This window comes from Prionailurus viverrinus, chromosome B3 (assembly GCF_022837055.1).
Source record: "Prionailurus viverrinus isolate Anna chromosome B3, UM_Priviv_1.0, whole genome shotgun sequence".
NCBI classification, from domain to species: domain Eukaryota; kingdom Metazoa; phylum Chordata; class Mammalia; order Carnivora; family Felidae; genus Prionailurus; species Prionailurus viverrinus.
The window spans coordinates 100,207,009-100,230,806 of record NC_062566.1 but is presented as its reverse complement, the minus strand read 5'-3'; the positions used below and the strand labels follow the sequence as shown (position 1 = coordinate 100,230,806).

At 37.0% G+C, this 23,798-nt stretch overlaps 1 protein-coding gene across 1 annotated transcript; it reads right to left on the bottom strand.

Annotated features, from left to right (window-relative positions):
- Positions 1 to 1,638: 1,638 nt before the first annotated feature.
- NAA30 (N-alpha-acetyltransferase 30, NatC catalytic subunit) lies at positions 1,639 to 23,759 on the bottom strand. The gene is made up of 5 exons (XM_047862819.1): positions 23,586 to 23,759; positions 22,538 to 23,306; positions 16,490 to 16,613; positions 14,647 to 14,702; positions 1,639 to 5,087 (listed from the first exon to the last, which is right to left on the bottom strand). Exons 2-5 carry the CDS (start codon positions 23,303 to 23,305, stop codon positions 4,950 to 4,952), a joined length of 1,086 nt encoding a protein of 361 aa, XP_047718775.1. The 5' UTR covers position 23,306; positions 23,586 to 23,759; the 3' UTR covers positions 1,639 to 4,949.
- Positions 23,760 to 23,798: the final 39 nt, after the last annotated feature.

Below are 23,798 nucleotides of genomic sequence, written 5' to 3'. Positions count from 1 at the left end.
TTTTGATGAATTAAATGAACTAGATGACCAACTAGAATCAAAGGTAACACACAACGTGGCCAGAGAACACAGCAAAATTAATCTTGTTCTCTCAGAACCAAAAAACACTTGCCTTTCCATCAGCATGAATGATCTTCCAGAATTAAAATTTAACTATAAATACGATATACTTTCATATTCGTTTGACTACTGGTAAAATGAGAAATGCCCAACCTCATTTAGGGATGAAATGACCTCAAATTCATATAAACTGAGAAATTATTAGGCTTAACTATGTAAAATATCTTAACACTGAGAAGACAGGACAGTCTCATCAAAAGCTCATTTTTGGCACTTTAATCTGTGCATCTCTGCAACCCAGAAGACTTCCAAATAAAAACTGAGAGGGCTCTCAGAAGGGCTACATCACAACGGGGGCAGGGAGAGAGGTGGTGTCAAATATTGTATTGATGGAATAGACAGTCAATAGAAAAAGTGCGGCTATACTCTTGCTTAGAGATCACTTTTAATCATGACCCTTCCATTTCATAGTTCAATAAATTACTAGCCTTAAAAGTCCTATTGAAGAAAATGCTTTCCTTAGTTACTCCCACTTAAATATTACCTAAAGCTATGCTGTCCAATAGCCACTAACTGCATGTGACTTTAAATTTCAATTAATTAAAATCAAAAATTCACTTCTTCAATCATAGTTGCTTCTCTTCAAGGGCTCACTAGCTACATGTGACTAGTGGCTACTAGAGAGCCACTAGTCTTTGCGGCTGGAGAGCACAAAGAACATTTTTATTATTGTAAAAAGTGCTATTGGATAGCACTGATCTGAAGAAAGTGCAGTGTGCTATATGCTCATGAGATTTTTCACTCTTTTTGAAAGCTGTTTCAAAGTATCACTATATCTCTGGGCTACAGATGAATAGTGATCTCTGCTCATAGCTGTCACAGGACGGTGTCAACTTTCCGACCATCACTCAGACAATTTATGAGGTACTCAGGAGTTTCATGTAAGTAAGACTCAAGTAAAACATGAACTCAAGATATTTTCACTATCTGACTATAAAAGAACAAAGTGAAGATTGCATGGATGATGAAAGTAATTCAGCACTCATATTTAAAACAGATCTCTTTCTTCTACTAATATCCATAAATCTTCAAATATAAAAGCATGCGTAACTACCATTTAAAGCTTCTCATGAGAATGGGGCAAATAGCCCAGATATTGCTCTATTTTACTTTGGTGTCTTAGCAAGGGGGCGGGGGGACATTACTTAAGTACAAACAACAACAACAACAACATAGTAAATTAAAATAAAAACAGTCTTAGGAATTGCTACCAAACAAGGACAAAAAACCAAGTTTCGGTTTTAGGCATGCAAAAATGCTCTCATTTGTATTGATATCTGATATCTGAGTGGACTAACTTTGAATACTTTTAGGAAAATCAAGTTCATGTTATTTTCAAATTTACTTTGTCAGAACACAAAGTAGATAATAATTATATATCACTTCTTCCAAATAATTCTTGGATGGGAGGCACGAAGTGGGGAGCTGAATAGATTGCTTGGTTTTTTTTTTTTTCTTAGTAGGTAAAAGCAGAACAACTCAATCATAAAATGCACACAGCTGTATCTAAAAGAAAAATGCAAACACAACTTAACCAACTTTATTTGACTGCATCTTATTTAGACAGCTTGCACATTTCAAATCCCATTAAATCTCTCTCTCCAAAAGGATATGGGACAATAGAAGAAAATTATGCAGCAATATCCAGTAATCAAACAGCAGTCCAATATTTTGAAATACACGTGATATTTTATAGATACTCAACTCATATCTGACGTCAATATAATTTATGGTTATGTTTTTACAAACCTGAAAGCCCTGTAACATTATAGCACTCATTTTAGTGATGTCATGGTGCACTGAAAAGTAACTCTGATGCACTACCAATTTGCTTTTATCTATGCTCCTGGAAAGTGATGAACTTCATGATTTTTAGACACCATAATAAATATACACATCCAGTCTTATACATGTCAGCCAATACCGTAACACAGGGCAAGGTAAAGTTAAAACATGTGACAAACAAACTCCTTTACACAGATTTGTCAAGCAAGTAGGGAGGGCAATTTACTCAGTAAGTAGGGAGGGTAAAAAACCAATTTTTTAATAATTTTACTTTTTTAATTTTGTTGGCTTCAACTTCAAAAACTACTGTCTGGTTTCTGATCTGTGGACTCCCCTAGAGTAGTTTCATCCTAATGTAAGGGAAATTACAATCAGTCCACACATCAAAAAATGGTAGCATACCCGTTAGCTTCTTCAATACTAACATATATAGCTTCATGGTAGCATGTATAAAATGTTCAGCAGTACGAACTGCCAAACCAGTGTCAGTGGATAGTACAGTCAGTCTTTAAGAGGCAGCACCCCGTTAAAAGAAAGTTGCACCAATCTTGCTCAGTTTTAGCCAAGTGAACTCACGCTATCAATTTTAAATGAGATTGTTTTAAGATTATATAAGAAAGATGAAAGCCCAATATCAAAAAGTAAATGAATGTTTGATGCTGCTTCAACTGGAATGGAGACTTAGTTTTGATGCTGGGTTATCATGCTAGACATTAAAATTTTAGTCTACTTAAGTAAACAATTTTTGTATACCCAATTAAAGACATAAGGTAGACATTTCTGTTCAACATACACCAGGCTGAACAATACGGCAACCATCTGACTTTTTAGCCACATGGTTAAGGTCACGTTTACAAACACCCAGTCAGTTCAGCGAAACCTGGTCAATTCTGGGAGAAAAGGTCAGTAGAGATGGTTTCATTGACAACTCGCCAAAACATAATGGCTGAAATGAAAATCTAGCATGTATCTGTCTACTTTAGAACCGTCCCCATTAGGGAGTCAAGCAAATGTATGTTCATCAACAATCATTACTAATGAATCAGCAAGTCAAATATAAAGTGGTGAGATAAAATTTGATAACTCTTTTAGTTCAGTTCCCTCCATATCAAAAATAACAGAAGCATCACTATGATTGGGATTCCTCTAAATGCTAGAGCCCAAATGACATTTGATCAAAGACATACTCAAAACAGTCAGCTGGAAAGCTGAGTATTGAGTGATCGTTATATTTTAACGCAATCAGTACTCTACCCATTAAACTTTCAAGAGCAATATAAAATGAAAGAAAAAGTTGACTTTAAAAATGAGGAACTATAAATGATCCCACCAGCAGGAAGATTTTATTTTCACCAAATCTGTGTATCTTTATTTTTAAAATACTTGTTATCGTGTTCACTTTCAAGACACTGCACTGAGCAAGGAGCAGCTTTCCTTTAAAAAAAAAAAAAAAAAAAAGGCAACAAACTTTCCTGAAAGGGGGCTTTTACCAACTGTTAATGGAGGTAGGGTTTTTAAAAATACAGTAATTATAGCCATAAAATAAAATTCAAACCAAATCCTAGAACAGAAGTAAAGCATATCCAAATTAAAGAAAAAACAACATAGATTCCTACAAAACATTTTTCACAGAGAATCAATCTTTTTTTTTTTTTTTTTTATGGGTACCTAGGTTTTCCAGTTAAATTATCCATCACAGGTTTCCTGACTCAGTTGAAAGCAATTAACTTATAAATTTGTTACACTGCACAGAGTGACCAAAATACAATGTAACTGAACATGGTGATAACTATTAAGAAAACCCATAAAACTCACTCCAAAAAAATATTCCAATTTTCCCTTTTGTTTTTCTGGAAACTAAGCAAAGCTTCCCCAAGAATTTGCTTAAATAAGTGAAAAGAAAATAAAATCAGTTTAAAATGGATACAATGAACCTTCAAATTTATTTCCAAGACCAAGAACCAAAAGTGAAACAATTTAAGAAATGGAAGCAATGTGAATCCAAATCAAGTGGGAAAAAAGTTCCAGCTACTTTGTAAAAGCTGTACTTCACAGCTTAGCAATAATTTTGATTAAATAAAATCATACCGATTTACATTAATTTTCTATTCTTTTCCAAAAATTCCCTCACTCTCAAAAAAAAAAAAAAAAAAAAAAAGTGCATCCAAAACCCAGCAATTCCCGGCTCCATCAACTTTTCTCATCCCTTTTGAGTCATTTCTCAAAGATTTTCCAAGTAGATTCAACTTCTTACTGTAAGGAAAGAAGGGACTTTACAGTAAACCACTCTGTCACTCACCTGGAAAAAAGTATCCAAATTATAAAAATCTGAAATAATTTATTATCAAATTTAGAATTTAAATAAAAACAAAAGTTTGCTTGCAAAGGCCTGAAAGAAAAGGAAAAGAGAGCATGCATTCAAAAACTAGAGATGAAGACAAATATACTTATCTACACAGGCACTGGCAGACGCAATTTAATTGTTATCTTTACTCATTGTAAGACACACCCAACCCTACATAACATTTTTTTTCATTCACTAATCACTGAGGTACCAATATCCAAGAATGGAAAATTTAATATTGAAAAAATAAAACCTAAAATTGAAGCTTTTCCCCCACCCCCTTCAGAAAACTATGGCAGGTTTCATGTGAAATGTTAGTATACTTAGAGATTTTTACAATCTACATTGGCTTTTTTAGGAACAAAAATCATGTTCCACTTACTGGTTCTGTGACAAAATGATCACTGGGTAAATAACATTGTCAGCAGACTTTGCAAATGAACAAACAAATCTTGGCTATCAACTGGCACATCTTGCTGGTACCAAAAGAACTCTTTAAGTTTAAAACAATCTCTTTTAATTCAGAACAAATGCGCCATGCCAAAGTGCAACAAATATTGTGCGACACTCAATGAGACACTGACAGGTAAGAGCTGCATGGAAATTACTAAATCCACCTGCAAAGCAATTCTGTACAAATTGCATTGCATGCAAAGGTCGATTCTGTGTGGTTGGAAAGTTGTTCCTTGGTATCAGTTTCTCAACGCAGCCACAATTTAAGTCGCAGTGCATCAACTCCATTTAAATAGTATCTGAACAGCCTCTTATCTCGAACAAAACCAAGATTTTCATAAAGTTTCAAAGCAGACTTATTCGTTATTTCTGTTTCCAAAACAACCTTCAAAAAAAATATGAGAAAACTAAGTTATAATTTTATATATTTGAAATTAGCTTATAATTTCTTAAGTTGACAAATCACAAAGTAAACATCAAATATTTAAGAAAAACATTCCATATCGGTTTTAAGATTGATGATGAAAACAATAAACGTTAATGATGTAAAGAAAGAACCCAGAAAATGGTCATCGTAATAGTAATTTTCTCTTGGGGCAAGAGGAGGTAGGAATGCGGACATTTTCTGTTCTACTGATTTTTGTGATGTTTGGAATTTTTAGCAATGAGAATATACATTTTATACTAAAATAAAGATGAATTATTTCCCCGTGGAGAAAAGTAGTGTGGCAAAAAGATGAAGAGAAGAAAAAAAATCAACAATACAAACTTTAAGAAAATAAAATTTGACCTCCAACTCCTAACTCCTATATTTTCATTAATTTGTCGTCATTTATCCTGGCAACAACTACCCTATTTGTCTAGAATCTAGACCAGAATCTGCAAATTACGGCCCTGGAGCCAAATGTGTCTATTGCTTGTTTCTGTCAATAAAGCTTTATTGGAACACAACCATGGCCATTTGTTTCCATGATGTCCATGACTCCTTTTTCAATACAAGGCAGAGTTGAACAGTTGCAACAGAGATCTATAGTCTGCAAAGTCTAAAATATTTACCCATTAGGCTCTCTGCAGAGAAAGTTTGCCAATCCTAGACCAAAGATACCCAAACATTAGTTAACTGGATTGCAGACACCCTCCTCTGGAGTTTCTGAGTAGATTTGGGGTGGGGCCCAAGAATTTATATTTTGAAAAATTGCCAATTGATGCTGATGATGCTAGTTGGAAAACAGTCTGAAACCATGGACTATACATTATGGACATCAACACTGAACAGAAGAACACATAAAATATTAACTTCTGAGTTGTTTTTAGTATTACTGAACAATGGCCCTGACAATGAAGAACTGACACTTTTTGAACATTGTGTGATTTTCTTTTATTATTATTATTAACTTATTTCTACCTTCCTCTACCCAAACATCCTCTATCCCATCCTCCTACCTTTTATATACACAGCTCTATTTGCCTTTCTATTGATTCTCAACCTACCTCATTGAGAATTGTCAACAAAGTGAGCCACAGTTACTGTTGGGATGTCATAACCTCAGGTGTTTGAAATGAGACAAAAGGGCAAAGTATAATTAAACAAGGGTCCAAGTGAAGCCTATGAGTCACTTTCTATCTCAAGCTACCAAAACATTTGACAAATATTCAAGTAGATGTAAATAATAGAGAAGAAAATGTACTTCATCATATCCAAAACTGAACTCAACTCCTCCTCAATTCCACATGTCAGTAACAATGCCTCAAACCTGAAAACCTAGGAGTCACTATTGAGCTTCTTTCCTCTCTACCCACCCTCCCCCCCATATACATCCAACCACTATTTCTCTTCTCTCTTAAATCTCTCAAATAACTCTTTTCCTTCTATCCCTACTCATACGACTGTAGTCCAAGCTGGCATCAACTTTCACTGTAATTACAAGATACTCCTAACTCAAAAAGTCTCCCATTTTCTTTAAGTAGAATGATGTTCTTGTTAACCTCTGTTTAGAACCACTTACTGACTCCCTTTTGTCCTCAAGATAAAGTTCACAAATTATAGATAATCTAGGGGCACCTGGATAGCTCAGTCAGTTAAGCATCCGACTCTTGATTTCAGCTCAAGTCATTATCTCATGGTTTGTGAGACAGAGCCCCGCATCCGGCTCCACATTGACAGCCATGATCAAGCATGTCAGTCATTGACAGTCATGATCATGTGAAACTGTGATTTCACAATTCATGAGACTGAACCCACATCAGGCTCTGTGCTGAGACTGCTTGGGATTCTTTCTCTCCCCCCCTCTCTTTGCCCCTCCCACACTCTTTCTCTCTTTCAAAATAAATAAACTTAAAAAAAAGTTTAAAAAATAAATAAAGATAATCTAAACAAACTTAAAAGGCCCTCAAATTATGGCATCTACCTACCTCACCAACTTTGCTTTAGGTCTACCCCCTGGTTCTCCATGATCAACACTAAACTTTCAGTTTCTGGAACCCACCTTGATCTTTCCCACCTTAGATCTTTCACATAAATTGTTTTCTGTCTGGAAGGATGCTCTTCCTATCCTCTTTGCTTTTGGCCTTAGCTTGTTACTTCCAGACTGGATGGATTATCCCTTTCTTTTTATACTACCCCGCTGACTTCATTCAACATTTGATGACCATGTCATCTCTCCTAGCTGATGAACCCAACAAGGGCAGGATCATGTATACCTCCTTCACAGCCATTTCCTGTATACCTAACACTGCCTGACAAATAGAAGGCTCTCAGATATGTTAATTATATGCATCCTTAGCACCTTTCATTATATTACACACATTACTTAAATATTAAACAAAAGTATTATTAAATTTTTAAATGACCAAAGGACTTAAAGAGAAAGCATCATCTTAAAGCAACTGAGCAAATCACATGCTAAATCTTAAATTTTAAAAGATCTAAAAACAGGTAATTAATAATTCAGGATAAAGAGAAAATGTTCCTAGGAAGGAACATTTGTCTTATTTCTTTTTAAGTTTATTCTGAAAGAGAGACAGACAGACAGTTCTGTGCGCTGTCAGCACAGAACCCAATGCAGGGTTGATCTCACAAATTTTGAGATCATGACCTAAGCCAAAATCAAGAGTCAGACGCTTAGCTGACTGAGCCACCTAGGCACCCCCCTAGGAAGAACATTTAAAGAAATGTTGTACAGCAAACAAGCTCGTTTAAGATAAGAATAAAAGTCAACAATTTTTCTCTACTCTTAAAAATATGAAAATTTATTTTTTAGTAATGTATACCATCTTCCAGTCTGGGACAGTCCAGTCTGATCAATACAGGTTTTCAATTTTGAACAAATCTCTTGGGTAACTCCTAGAACTCTGTTTTAGGCCACCACCTAATTACAGCTAAAATGTTACATCAAAACAATATGTGAAGCAATAAAAGTACAACTCAAAACTTGGAACTTGATTTCACAGAAAAAGGAGTGACAGGTTTGTTTTTTTTTTAAGCTAATATTTACTGATGGCTTACTAAATGCTATGTAAAGCATTTATATGCATTGTCATTTTATATCCATTTGTGATGTTATTTTCATAAATATCCTATGAAATAGATATGATTTTTCTCCAATTAACAAATGAATGAAACTCAAGGCCACCAGTAGTGCAAAAACAGACCAGACTCCATATCTGAACTAGACCTTATAATATCCACTCTCCTGTGCCTCCCCCTGATTCTTTCCCCAGAGTAAACCAAAGCGGCAATGGGAGATCTAACCTACTCATGACACAATGAAGGGGACCTAAGTCCATGTTCATTAGTATTTGGCAACTGAAAATATTAAGACACATCTGAGGCTAATTATGGCTACAGAAATACACACTTGAGGTGTGGTAAAGAGTTGAATTCGCCTTTGTTGGCATCCTAGCAGATGAGTGAAATACAGCCCAATTACACAGACATGGAATTATACAAAGGGCTGACCTTATTTAAAACCAAAGGATAGTCTCGGTACACTCACATTCTATCAATAAACAGATCATCTGACAAAATAGGAAATGTCAGAAAAAAGTAACTTTTTAATACTTAATCACTTAAATTCTCTTAAATTAAAAGAGAATCTGGGTTTACAATGAAAACTCAGTATGAAACTATTCGTTTAGTCCACATCATGGGAGTATTACATAGGAAGCCAAAGGATAATGAGGTTATTTTGGTCCCAAAGAAACTTGGCAAAGTTGAATTCTACTTAACAGAAAAAAAAGATTACAGTGAAGTTCCACGGATTCTCTTAGCAACAAACCACTGTCAGGACAAGCCAAACTATTACAGTTTAGAAAGCCTTTTTTAATATTTTAGGCTGGAACTGCTGGAGGGAGGGCAAGCTGTTCACTATTAGAACCTAAACACTAGCTTATCATCTGGCACTTCATAGACCTTATACTGACACTGCTGAATAAACTTTATTGTTCTTCATAACATTCCTTTAAGATCAGAATTACTACCACATTGCATACACAGAGAGAAAGACTATAAAAAGTTAAATGACTTGCCTACAATCACACAACTACTAAGTGACAGAAGATGAATCTAGAACCCAGGATTCTCATACCCAGTTCTTTAATTAGGACAGACTACTCGATCAAAAAATCCTGATAGTTTAAATAACTCCGTTTTACTCTGTTCTTTACCTAGCAGCCTCTGTTTGATAGCCAAAATAGGTTTCCAGCGAAACTAAAAATGTTCAACATATAATTGTTAAACATAGAAAGCTTAAAAGTCACCTTCGTACATTATCAAAAAATAATAAAAATACCTGATATGTATTTGTACATAACTAAATACCATATGTATTTTGTTACTATGTAACAGATTTATTACTGGTTATGCTAAATTAGACCACTGTTGGTAGGAATGTAAATTGGTACAGCCATCATGGAACAGTACGGAGGTTCCTCAAAAAATTAAAGATAGAACTACTATGTGATCCAGCAATCCCACTTCTGGGTATATATCCAAAGGAATCAAAATCAGGACCTCAAATAGGTACTTAGTATCAAATAGATACTCCCATGTTTATCACAGCATTATCACAACAGCCAAAATACAGAAATAACCTGTATGTCCAATGTCTGTCAACAAATGAATGGATAAAGAAAAGGAGCATATACAAACAATGGAATATTTTTCAGCCTTAAAGAAATCCTACCATTGTGGCAACATGGATGAACCTGGAGGACATAATGCTAAGTGAAACATATCAGACATAGACAAATACTGCATGATATCACTTATATGTAGAAACTAAAATAAACTCATAAAAGCAGAAAGTAGAATGGTGGATCCCAGAGGAAATGGGAAGATGCTGGTCAACTAAAAATAGAGCACACAGAGCACATTTAAACTCAATTAAGAAATGTGGTGTATTCTCATCATATAGGAGTTAATTCTGAGTATTGACATCACAGCAATCATACTTTAAATCTAAAAAAAATTTCTGAAATTTAAATTCCCAGAGATGAAGACTTCAAAAGGACATCTATAGATTAAAGGCAAAGCACTGTTCACCATGCTGACCAATCACCCCATTCTAATTTATTTCAGGAAAAAAGCACACAAAAGTAAACAGTCACTGTGTGGGTTATTTTAGATATACGAATCCTACTTTAAAAATAACATTCTAGGGGTGCCTGAGTGGCTCAGTCGGTTAAGCATCTGTCTGACTGATTTCAGCTCAGGCCACGATCTCAGTCGTGAGAAGGAACCCCACATTGAGGTCTATGCTGGATGTGGAGCCTGCTTAGGATTCTCTCTCCCCCTATCCTTCTGCCTCTCCATGCGTGCATGCAAGTGCTCTCTAAATAAATAAATAAATAAATAAATAAATAAATAAATAAAGACATCCTAGAAAACTCATTCATGCTATTTGTGTGTATTTTTCTTACTATTTCCCCTAATGTAATACACAAATCCAAGATGCTTGTCCTAGTAGCCACCAGTATGGCAGCAAGAGCATGTATGGGTGTAACCAAATTCAAGCCAGATCAGTAATATGGGTAATGCATTTCTCATTCATGAACCAACAAATCCCCTTGTTTCTTTTTTTAATGCTATAATTTTTTAGACAGCTCCAAATATACAGAAAATGAAAAACATCTTTTAGTTATGCTGTTTTAACATGTCTAATTCTGACATAAAAAGTTAGGAAAGTCATAGTAAGGCAAAATGAAAACATCTATTAGATCAGGAGTCTTTCATTATTATTTGAACAAAAACATGATCTACATTTCAACTCTGTGATTACTAATTTTGGTTTAATATGCTGTGAAATTATTTTAAAAATGACAAGAGCAACCAAGAGCAATATAAACTCAGCTCAAGGTCACAAATTCTACAAATAGAAGAGAAAGTAAAAATTGACTGGATGTGCATGGTAAGGCTTCACAGAGATTTCCAAATGTCACTTTCTTTACAGGTGCATAGATTTAAACATTTCTATCTTTATAAGAATAATTAAAAAAAAAACAAAAAACAGTACAACCTAAGTAGTAGAAAATGTAATTTAAATCCCTTTTCAAATGTATTTCTGATAATTTGTCAAAACTCCTTAACACTTTTAAAGAAAGGAAGGTTGGGGGCGCCTGGGTGGCGCAGTCGGTTAAGCGTCCGACTTCAGCCAGGTCACGATCTCGCGGTCCGTGAGTTCGAGCCCCGCGTCAGGCTCTGGGCTGATGGCTGGGAGCCTGGAGCCTGTTTCCGATTCTGTGTCTCCCTCTCTCTCTGCCCCTCCCCCGTTCATGCTCTGTCTCTCTCTGTCCCAAAAATAAATAAAAACGTTGGAAAAAAAACAATTAAAAAAATAAATAAATAAATAAAAATAAAGAAAGGAAGGTTGGCCTAACTTAATAAAAGTAAAATTACATGTTGGTTATTTCAAAATTGGTCACTGCATCCTTAGAGAATTAAAATTTCAGTTTTCCTCAGAACAATGAATTATATATGACTGTTTTTATGTGCAATTTTTTTTTTTACCAAAAGGTATTTTAACTGATTAATAATGCTGTAGATACTTTTTTTTTTAATTTTTAATGTTTATTTATTTTTGAGAGAGAGAGAGACAGAGTGTGAGTGGGCAAGGGGCAGAGAAAGAGGGAGACACAGAATCCGAAGCAGGCTCGAGCCTCTGAGCTGTCAGCACAGAGCCCAATGTGGGGCTTGAACTCATGAACTGTGAGATCATGACCTGAGCCAAAGCCAAACACCAAACCGACTGAGACACCCAGGCACCCCTCCCTGTAGATACTTCAAAAAATTTTACTATGTACAAAAATAAGATAACTGCTCTTCCCAGAAAGCTTATAGAAAGCTCAAAGAGAAAGACAAGTTAACAATCATGCAAGCCGAAATTCACAAGTACATTAAAAAAAAAAGGAGGTACAGATAAGATGCTGGTGGCACAGAACTAATTGGTCAACCATCATACTCTATCACAAATGCCACACTAAGTACTAAGAATACAGCAGTAAACAAGAAAAGGCATCTCTGCTCTCCACAGTGGCTAAGGCAGACTCTGAACAAGTAAATTTCAGTGAAGTATATTTTACAAAAAGAAACGTTAAGAAAACCACAGAAACTACACAATTGATTCTGTCCAGAAGGATTAAGGAAAACTTTAAAAAACTGTTATTGTATTGGGTCTTAAAGACTGAGAAGTAGTTTAACAAGTAGGAGGGCCAAAAAGCTACTAGGCCTAGCAAACACATCAGTGAGAAAGTAGTTACAATGGATTGGAGGGGGAAGAAACCAAACCAAAGGGAATGAAATGGTAGTAAAAGGAAGTGGAACCAACAAACACAAATTATCAAGAATTAGAAGAGAGAGGGGGATAGAATTGTTGCTTATATAGTTTAAAACTCAATGAAAGGGAGAGTGAAAGCCTTATAAGGAGTAAACAAAATTCTAACTCTGCATAGAGCAAATCCTTTATCTGAACAATATGGGACACACTAAATTTTGTTTAAAACATGGAAGAGTTAGAAGCAAAACAAAACAAAAAACATGGAAGAGTTCTTTAATTCAAAGGCAGAGTAATTCAAACTGCAAAAACGTAAGTTCATGGAACTATCTCCGTTTCAGACTAATATTAAGTAAAACTCATTGCTTCAAAAGAAAATTCAGAACAAGATCTTTAGGTCCACAATGAAAAGAGTATTTCTACCATAAAACGTATCACTAATTTAGGACCTAACTTTGAGACTAAAACAATATAACCCAAATCTCCGTATCATTCCCCAGAACTTTCAAAGAAAAACCAATACCATTTAAACATTTGCTCAGTTAAGGTAAGGCACACACCCTGTCTCGCAGGTAGTGACTAGGATAACTCACAAAACGCATAGCTATAAGGAACATAATACTCCTTGTTCATAACATCCCTGCTAACTTTTATGAAGCTTGACTTCTCTTCCTGATGAGCTACACCAGTGTGACTATGGTCCAAACAGATCAACATATGCAGTCCAATCCTCTTCTGCAAATTTTAGTTACATTAAAATGGTCAGGGTCACTGCATCTTTTACTTCTTGATATTAATAGCTGTGAATTATATGAGATCCTCCACTGTATGTGAATTATCTTATTTGAAATAACACTGAATGCCCTGATATCTCAGGATGACCTCCTCCGTGCTACCCAATGTATCTGTAGGCCTACTCATACAACCATTATTTAGTGTGGCCTGTCGGAATACAAACTAATGTGAACAAGGAGCATGAGAATAGTCTAGGGTAAATCTCTGTATTCTGACATGGAAACACGTTCACGAGATACTGTTAAATGAAAAAGTAATTATTGCAGAATAATAATTATGGTTTCGTTTGTATAAAGAAAAACTATTACACAGCTAAGATGTGTGCTTAGAATGTGAGGATACATATTTAAAGATTAACAGTAGCTGTAAGTGGAAAGAAGAACAAAGCATTGAAGAGTGTGAGGACAGTGAAAGAAGGGACTTTGCACCCCCAAATATACACATACATATAATGGTTAATGAGTGTGTATAAATTTTGTACAGAAAAAAACCCACCTTAAAAAATTATCAAAACAAGTTACAAACTTTTGAGGAAAAATTACCTAATTTCAAGTATTTTGAGAACTCTCTAAGGCATATTTGCCCTCTAATAACAAAGACAACTGTCCCTTGTAACGTTCATAAAGTTACTAGCATCATACAACTTTGTTCCTTCATAGTCACCATTGCTATATCAAAAACATCTACACTTCTCTAGTTTATACTTATTCTCTTCCACCTGAAACAGTAAATTGTAACATTCCCAACCATCACCATTAGTTATGGAGCACTCACCATGTGTATGGCACAGTGCTGTAGGATACCAAAAAATTTATACCTGTGGTTAGGCTGTACAAACAAGCTAAACAGAAAAGATGCTCTTAGGTTGAAACATAGACAGGTCTAATTTTAAAAGTGGTTGTCTTTTTTTTCTCCTTAGCCTTATCATTAGCTAATGCTGATTTTTTTTTTTTCAAACATGAAATGTCTTTCATATGAACTGACAGTTGGCCCATAGATTAAACAAAAAAAAAGTTATTTAGAGAGAAACTAAGGCCGATATGTAAGGAAATTACAGTAAGATATGTAATAAGAGCCACCTTAAATGACTTAACTGATAACAAATCCTCTGAATACCAATTCCTCTGAATACCAATTATTTACTGAAAATGTCTAAGATTTCACCTTTATGTTTTGACAAAGAACACATTTTAGCTCCCATTATCATCTTAGAATTTGTTCTAGGTCAAAACTCAAGTGCTTTTCACCACAAGCTACAATGTTATAATAATAGTTTGCAATGAAATTTGCAATACAATTTATTGTGGGATATTTATTTAAAAACCAAACTGATAAAATACAGACTAGGAAAAAAGGTTTTAAACATTTAGAAAGACTTACCTCATCACAGTCTCCTTCAACCATGGCATATATAGCTTTCTTAACCAAGTTAGTACCTAGAATATAGATCTGAGTATTAATGAAGGAAAATTTAGTTTCTTAAGGATACCTAAATTATCGTATTTATAAGCACAGAAATATCAAATGCTGGGTTCTACCTTGAACGCAGACAACAGACTATCTTAAGTGAGAAAAAATTCAGATTTAAACTGAGAGCCCAACAAACCTACACATAGTAATATAAGTTCCTTCTTAAAAGACATAGCTCCTTAGGCATCTCTTTTTCTCAGGTGTAATTATTTGCTCCAAGCAGGAGTTTGTGCTCTTCTGTTTGAAAGTAAGAGAAAAGGGAAAAAAGAAAAAGGCAAGATATGGTACGGCCAGAACAGCCCAGGAAATCCTTGAACTAGCCAGAAGCTACAAGACCCTTGGGCCAATCTTGCCAAAGATCACACCAGAAACTGCTGTGGCCCAGAGTGGACCCAAGACACTGGGTTGGTTCCTACAAACCTTCCAGTGAGTCCGGGCATTCCCAAATGATGCCAGTGGTGTCTCTGTAAATGTCTAGCTAAATGTATCCTGGTTTAGGGTCAGATACACGTGGTACATTAAAGGGAAAAAACTGACAAATCTGATTCTAAGAAAACCAAATTGTTAGGAAATCTCTTCATTTTCAAACCATGTACATGACCAAGAACACATTACATGGGCCAAACAAAATGTCTGAAGGTCAGGATGCAATCCTCAAGCCACCAGTTTCTGCCCTCTGAACTAGACAGATAATTGCCTATCATCTGCCATGAGCTCTTATCAGCTCTTTTCAATGCATCAATATAACAGGTCCAATTCATTAAAAACCCTAGCAGTAAACTCTAACACTGTAAAAAATAAGTTGGTTAAATCTAATGTATTAAGTCAGCATACTCACAATGATTTCTCATGACCTCTCAGACTGTATGAAACTCTTAAATTGGACAATAATACTCGTATTTGAAACAACAACAACAACAAACTACAAGTAACAAACTGCTGGTAATTAAATACCGGAATAGGCATCAATTCTTCTTTCACAAATACTTACTTAGCTTCACTAGATCCCAGGATTTGACATGCTCTGACAAGTGCTCAATCCCCCATCCTGAACAAAGAGCCAGTAGGTCCTAGACACTAGGACAGTAGTTCTTAACCAGGCTTATATCACAGTCAGCTGGGGACACTTCAGTCCTACTTCTAACAGGACACACAACATTCTCAGGAAGAGAGACTGAAACATTTGTTTTTAAATCACCCACATGATTCTAATGACCATTATAAATCATAAGTATAAGATTGACTGAAAATGCCAGGAATAGTAGACCCAAGAAAGAGATGAATTTGGGAATAGTAAGAAACAATTCTCCTGGTCCTCCCTGAATTGCTAATATAATGTTTGAGGACTAGAACTAAATAATGGTAACAATTTCTCCTTAATTTTGCCTAGAGCTCCACTTAACCCAAGTATAGACAGCTCCTAGAGAGCTGTGATCAAGTGCCCCAAAATGCTATTAAGAGCTGCAGTATGTAGTACAATGCAAAGCATTTTGAATGTGATCAAAAAAATGTTTGGAAGTAAAAACTGATTCACTTGTTACTTATTAGAAAGATAATTTCTCAAACAAAACACTAATAAAGAAAACAATTCATTTTAGGAACATTTTGAAAATATTTTGAAATAAAAATAACCTTAATTTTCTCCCCTTAGCGTCTTTCTCATTTCTATATATTTACATTTAAGTCTTTTGCTTCAAAAAACAAAAATGAAAATAACTTATGCATTCTTTTAGTGACATAATATTTTCCTTACCAATGCCATTTCTCCTGTACTTGGAATCCACGGCTAACATGGCTATATAACCTCTGCGGAACATCTTTTTGTGCATATCCAACTTGCAAACGATGGCACCTACACACTCCTCCCCTACCATGGCCTTAAAAATAAACAAACAGTTATGAAGAATACATTGCCGTCAGGTACCGCACAATTACCCAGGGAAACAGCAACCAACCACTGGTCAGCATTTTTGAGGAAAGAAGAGAGAAGAATTCTAGTAACAGAGCAATCACAGAAGTTTCAGAAATCTAAATCCCAGAACTCCTTCAGAAGTTCCAGTTTTAAAATCTTTCACCACTGTTTAGGGCATAAATGTCTTATGCTCATTATCAAAGCCTGGGGAGAAAAAGCAAGATTTCCACAAAGTTAATACTCAAGTACTTTATAAGAGGTGGTTATAATTATTTGCAATAAAGACCTACATATTTAAGATTTGGGGAGAAATACGTGAAAGTAATTTTTTTAAGAAAATGTCTCTTCAAAACAAAGAAAGAAAATGTCTCTTCATTAGGGTATAAAATACTGTGAAACTTATCAAAGTACTATAAATTTAAATGTAATTCTAACAAAGTTTTAGTGAAAGACAGAACACCTAATACTTATACTACGACAGTAGAGTTCGATTTCGAGCAGGAAAAAAACAAAGACAAAAAAATGCAAACGACTTTCACAAAAAAAGATGGTTATTAAGGTATTCCCTGGATCTTCCCCAAGGGTTTTTGTTAGTGAAGGACTACAAAGACTAGATATTCAATGGTCTAGTCACTCCTGACAATGTCATTATCACAAAGCTCAAAGAATATCTAGAACTTAAAACCAGAGCTTCATAGTAAAGTGAAAGCTTTAATTTTACAGAGCTACTTTAATAAAAATTTATGTCTTTCCAGAGTATTAAAGGTTAAATGCTGAATAAATGCTAATAATCCCCCATTTTTAAGATTTCCAGTGTTACCATTGAAAATAAGTTTTTCAAAAGTTCTGTCACTGATGAAAAGTTCTAGTAACACTGTATTCTGGTAAATATCAATAGGGGAATAGCTTTAATTGTTTAATAATGTGTCAGCTAGTTAGAAATATTTGTTTGCTCTAAAAAGCACTCATTTAAAAAATATGAAAACTTCAAATTATCTCTTAATAAAATAAAATTTCCAGAAGAAACTATTTCAACAGCAAAAACCAGGAATTGGTTTAAAAAATTAAAAAGCCCAGTTTACACTTAATTTTAACTTAATTTTGATGTGACATTTAATTCATCATTCTGTAAAATGATTAAAAAGACTTTTTTAAACTGTGAGAAAAATCTTTTAGATACTTCCATTTCACACAAACCTGAACTAGGTCAGAAAAATCCTTTTGAAGGGATATTAAATTGAATAATCCACTTAATTCATTTCTGTTTTATCACACAATCCAAAACTATCTTGGACAATAAACCTCTAAAACTGTTATTTCCATTTTCATTCACAATAAATCAATCTGGTTCTGTAAAAGCTGTTTTCAAAACTAAAATTTCTGGGGCACCTCGGTGGCTTAGTAAAGCATCTGACTCTTGATTTTGGCTCACGTCATGTTCTCGCAGTTTGTGAGTTTGAGCCCAGCGTCGGGCTCTGCACTGAGAGTACAGAGCCTGCTTGGGATTCTCTCTCCCTCTCTCCCTCTCCCTCTCCCTCTCTCTCTCTCTCTCTCTCTCTCTCTGGCCCTACCCAGCTCTCACTCACACTCTACTCTCTCTCAAAATAAATAAATTAAAAAAAAAAAACTTAAAATTTCTTTATGAAATAATAGCTGAAATACACACAAAAGTGGCCTGGTTGAACAACTCTGACAGCATTTTCTGATTTTAAAATAACTCATCTCAAATATATGTGGTTGTGTATATATGTATGTACATACATGTTAGGCCCAAAAGTACATTTAAAAACTTTTTTAAGGGGCGCCTGGGTGGCGCAGTCGGTTAAGCGTCCGACTTCAGCCAGGTCACGATCTCGCGGTCCGTGAGTTCGAGCCCCGCGTCGGGCTCTGGGCTGATGGCTCAGAGCCTGGAGCCTGTTTCCGATTCTGTGTCTCCCTCTCTCTCTGCCCCTCGCCCGTTCATGCTCTGTCTCTCTCTGTCCCAAAAATAAATAAACGTTGAAAAAAAAAAAAATTTTTAAAACTTTTTTAAGTAGGTTTCATGCACAGCATGGAGCCCAACGTGGGGCCCAAACTCACGACCCTGAGATCAAGAGTAGGACATTTAAATGACAGAGCCATACCCCAGGCACCCCACATTAAAAAACTCTGTGACCTAAGGTTGTAAATTAGGGAAAACGGAAATCTATATAAATCTATGATATAAAACTGTAGGACAGCTACATTTCACAATTAATAAACCATCCCAAAGAAGAAAGAATCAAAACCACTAGACACAATACATTTGGACAATACTTCCAAATTGGATAGGAATTTCAAACAAATCTTCTTTTGACCAAGGTAGTAAAAGGCGAACAAAGTATTTTATCAGTTCATGCTTGGACTAGATTGACTCTTCCTAATTAAGAATATGTAGGAGCAAAAATCAAGTGGTACTCATCGTTAAAAAATAAAAGCCCAATGTGGCACCTGGGTGGCTCAGTCAGTTATGCGTCCAACTTCCACTCAGGTCATGATCTCATGGCTCGTGGGTTCGGGCCCCATGTCAGGCTCTGTGCTGACAGCTCAGAGTCTGGAGCATGCTTCAGATTCTCTGTCTTCCTCTCTCTCTGCCCTTCCCCCATTCATGCTCTGTCTCTCAAAAACAAGTAAAAAATGTTAAAAAAATTTTTTTAAAAATTACAAAAAAATAAAAGCCCAATATATAATGTACTCTAATAAGATATTCGTAGAGAGGAAGGCCTACCCTGCTATTTTTTCCTGAGAAATTGCTGATGAATATGTAAGAATTACTAAACTGCTTATCAATTTTTCCAAATAAAAGCTTCTCCACATATATTTGGAAGTCATACTATTAAATGTGTTCCTTTTTCAAGGATGGGAACTGAAAAAATCTTGGCAAGATTAAGACTTAACTCTACAAGGCCAATTGCTTGTCAATCTACAAAACTTGAAAACTACAAGTTGTATGAAATAGAAATTCCCAAATTCCAGAATGCTATACATAGGAAAACAGAGGAAGCCAGAAAGTTAAAATTAGAAAAAACAGAAATACTATAGTACATCACTGGTAATAAGTTTAAGAAGTTCAAAAAGGCACTAAAAGATAAAAATACCATGAACTCAAAAATGGCAAAGATAAATTAGTTAAGAACAGAAAAACTGACAGGGTCTCCCATTTGTATAGTACTCTACTATCACATCTGTTACAATTATTAGAAGAGCCATAAGAAACTCATTTTTGTTAGTCAGGTTTGGTCAAGTGCTGGCAATTTTCTACGGAAGGTTCAACCTCATACATTCCATTTGATCCATTACAGGTTATATATAGAAACCAAAAACATTTTGGAGGTTTTTAATCTCTTGAGATTCTTGATGTTTGCCAGGGCAATATAACTTGGGGACACAATGATCTTCCCTGAAGATCAAGGGTATGTCATTTTTCAGATTCTTACTTATTTCCATAATGAGAGGTCAGGTAAAGTTCTAACTTTACCTCTCTGCCACTAAATATCTGAAGCTTTTTTTTTTTTTTAAGATTTTATTTTTAAGTAATCCCTATATCCAACTTGAGGCTCAAACTCACTACCCTGAGGTCAACAGCAGCATGCTATGGGGCACCTGGGTGGCTTAGTTGGTTAAGCATTCGACTCTTGATTTCAGCTCAGGTCTTGATCCAATGGATTGTAAACTAGAGCCCCATATCAGGCTCTGTGTTGACAGCATGGAGCCTGCTTGGGATTCTGTGTCTCCTTCTCTCTGCCCCTCCCTGCTGGCTCGCTCGCACTCTCTCTCTCTCCCTCAAAAATTAACATTAAAAAACAAAAAAAGAGTCGGATGCTCCATGGACTGAGCCAGCCAGGCACCCCTAAATATCTGAAGATTTAAACATTTTTAAGTCACTCAGGTCCTTAATTTTTTTTCATTAAAAAAAAAAAATGAAGTTGAGCTAGATTATATTTAAGACCCGTTAGAGTTCTAAAATGATATGATTTAAAATAAACATACACACTTATATTTATTTTAAATTGTTCTTAGAGGAAATTCAAATTTTTTAAACGCCAACATAAAGGCCCCGATTCTAAGTGGCCTCTGATTAACTATTGTTTTCTGTTCCATATCTCCAGATACATACTTGCACTAATAAATCTTAGATGTCAACCACTTGTACATATCTCAATTTCCAGATATTCAGAATTTAATATTAAACCAACTATTAAGAACTAAAGTACAAATTAGCTGGCGAACTGGAGTCTACGTAAAATCAAAACTAAAGTTTAATATTAGGTTTATCAGAGTCGAAAATGGAAGACAAGTTGAGAGAGGTCCAGGTAATATCAGAACCCAAAGCTGACTAAATATTATATATACAACTATTTTCTGTAATTAATAGAAATACATATTTCAATTTAAGGTTTGACTCAGTCATATACTTTTGTGGGTAAATTTACAATTGAATCAATCTACAATTTTTAGCAATTACAGTGGCATTTAATGACACATATATAGTGCTATAAAATCATCCCCGTATGCACTGACATAGGCATGTCTTAGAACTTCTATGTTGATACAATGGTTAGAATCCTGTAAGAGCAGTTTTGTAGAATATAAGATAGTTCCTACAGTTTAAACAAATATACTAAATTGAAGTTTAGCAAAGTGAACATAGAAAACAGCAGAACTACCATTATCTACAATTCTGAGGTTATATTTTTAGATTACCACCAACATACAGAATCAGAATCAGAAAGATGGATTTCTAAAGAACTGTCAAAACGTCTTGGGGGGATGTGCAACGAAGTGCTAAGTGCAGTTACGTCAATGCTAAAACATAAATAGTAGTAGCTTCTCCCTTTACATAGCAAAAAATATTTCTTAAAAGCATGTTGCCTTTCTTTGGTGAAATTCAAGAAATAAAATGCTTGTGAGGACACGATACAAAACATACCTCCAGTTAATATTTAAGTGAAAGGTTTCAGAATAAAATTGGTCAATATTTTTGGGAAGAAACTATTGGTACTGCCAGTACTACATAAATTAAAAAAAAAAAAAAACAAGAAAACTATTTAGCTTGTTTCATAGCCAAATCTTTTTCACTTCCATGGAAATCAAAAAATTCTGTCAACTGTGCTTTACACAGCCTGTGTCACTATTAATATGTACGACGTACGTGTATGGATGATCAGTTTCTTAAAGGAAAAAATGAGATTAGTAACAGTTTCACACTTAAGTTTCCTACATTACACAGAACGGTATTTTGTTCGAGCTTCAGGGTCTTTCAGCCACCAGAAGTGTTAGTAGTGCCTTCTACAATCTAGCACCAGAAAGCAGGCTGGCTACAACTGCTAATTGTCCTGAATTGTCCTGTCGAAGTAAAAGGAAACAATCTCCATAATTACGGAAAACGCTTGTAAGATTTAATTCCCCAATGTGGCCACAGCAAGTTTACTGACAATCATGTTCACCAAAACATGTTTATGCATACACTCTTCCCTGATTACGGCTGTAATTGAGAGATTAATAAAGCCTGTATCCGAACAGAACCATGTTCAAATTAAATGATTGCAAAGTGCTTTGAGGATGAGGGAGGGTAATTAAAGACGGTTAAACATGATTATAAGCTAATATAAACAGAATCGAAGACCCCCAACATGCATCATACAGGCTTGTTGCATTTACATAAGTACCAAGTTAAGCCAGATCAAGAAGTCTTACCTTCAAAACAGTTTCATTAAAAAACTAGGAGTGTGGACACGCACTTTACATCATGTAACGTACTATGAAACGCAGAAGTATACATCCACTGCCACTCTCAGCCCTCACACTCCCTGCCCTGCACGGCCTGGATCTCTCTGCTGCGTTCACCCTCTTTGCATTCCATCCACTTACCAAGAAGCACAGCTGTGGCCAGTTGTGGATAAAATATCTATAGGTATAAATGGAGTAGGGTTCAGACAGATCTTTGGTGATCAGTCTCATGATATCGGGCATTTGTAGCTCGGATTCATATCGGACATAACGTATCGTCCGATCCTCCCCAGGCTCAACCTCCCGGCCTGAGGGGCTTCTTAAACTGCAGCCGGCGGTCAGGGATGAAGACAGCAGCCGCACCTGCTCATCTTCCTCCTCCTCCTGCTCCGTGCCCTCCGCCAGTCCATTGCGGGCCGCCGCAGGATCGCTCGCCGCCACTGCCTCCGCCGGGCTGGGGAGCGCAGTTCTTCCATTATTGGGGAGGCAGTGAGGGGGGCTCTCGCCCGAGTGTACCCCAGCTCCTTTTGTTGCAGTCGCTCTGGGCCCCCCGTCGGGGGTGGCCGTGGTCGTGGCCGCCTCGGCCGCGCTCAAAACCTTGCTCTTGAGAGAGGCGGCCGCCCGGAGGTGCCGCAGTTCGGGGCTGATCAATCCGTTGAGCTGCTGCTGCTCCTGCGGCGGCTGAGGGCAGCGGAGGCACGGATGCCCCTTGGCCGCCGCCGTCGCCTCGCCGCCCGCTGGGCTCCTGCCGCCGCCGCCGCCTTCGTGCTCCTCGTCGTCCTCCTCGTCCTCGCTGCAGCAGGCGAGGGCGGCCCCCGCCGGGAAGGGACAGCGGGGCTCGGCCGCCGCCGAGGCCGGAGGTGCTGGTGGTGGGAGGAGGCTGCTAGGCCCAGGCGGTACCTCCGCCATCCTAGAGGCGACACAGACCGAGAGGGGAGGCCATGAGACCCCGCGGACGAGCGCGGAGCAGAGAGGGCGTCGGGCGGGGGGAGGAGGGGGGGGCGGCGAAGGTGGAGGGGGGGAAACAAAGGCAGAAACCGTCCCTCACGGAGCAGCCCCCCCAATTCCGCGCCCCCCCCCGCTCTTCAGCGCCGCCCAGCTGTTCAGCCGGCCACCGTCCCCGTCCGCCCGCACCCATCCGCTGGCCCTGTCACCCCCGGCCCCTCCCTGTGCCCTCCGCGAGGCTCACCCCGCACAGGTCCCCGCCGCCACTGCCGCCACTCCTCTTCCTCCTCAGCCGCCGCCGCCGCCTCCTCCGCCGCCGCGGCCGCCTCCACCGCCGCCAAGGTTCACACTCAGCCGCCGTCGCCGTAAAGCGCCTCGGCTGTTACCCCGGGTAAAGTTTCCTAGGCCTGGCTTTACGACACTTCCCTGCCTGCCGGCTGCCGGGGCCAAGGGAAAG

Bases quoted from the DNA above. Each gene is read 5' to 3' on its own strand.
- NAA30 (XM_047862819.1), bottom strand. From the start codon at position 23,305: ATGGCGGAGGTACCGCCTGGGCCTAGCAGCCTCCTCCCACCACCAGCA. The intron at 16,614-22,537 runs GTAAGTGGATGG...TTTATTTTTAAG, and splicing joins GGCCACAGCTGTGCTTCTTG to GCCATGGTAGGGGAGGAGTG. The intron at 14,703-16,489 runs GTAAGGAAAATA...TCTATATTCTAG, and splicing joins GTACAGGAGAAATGGCATTG to GTACTAACTTGGTTAAGAAA.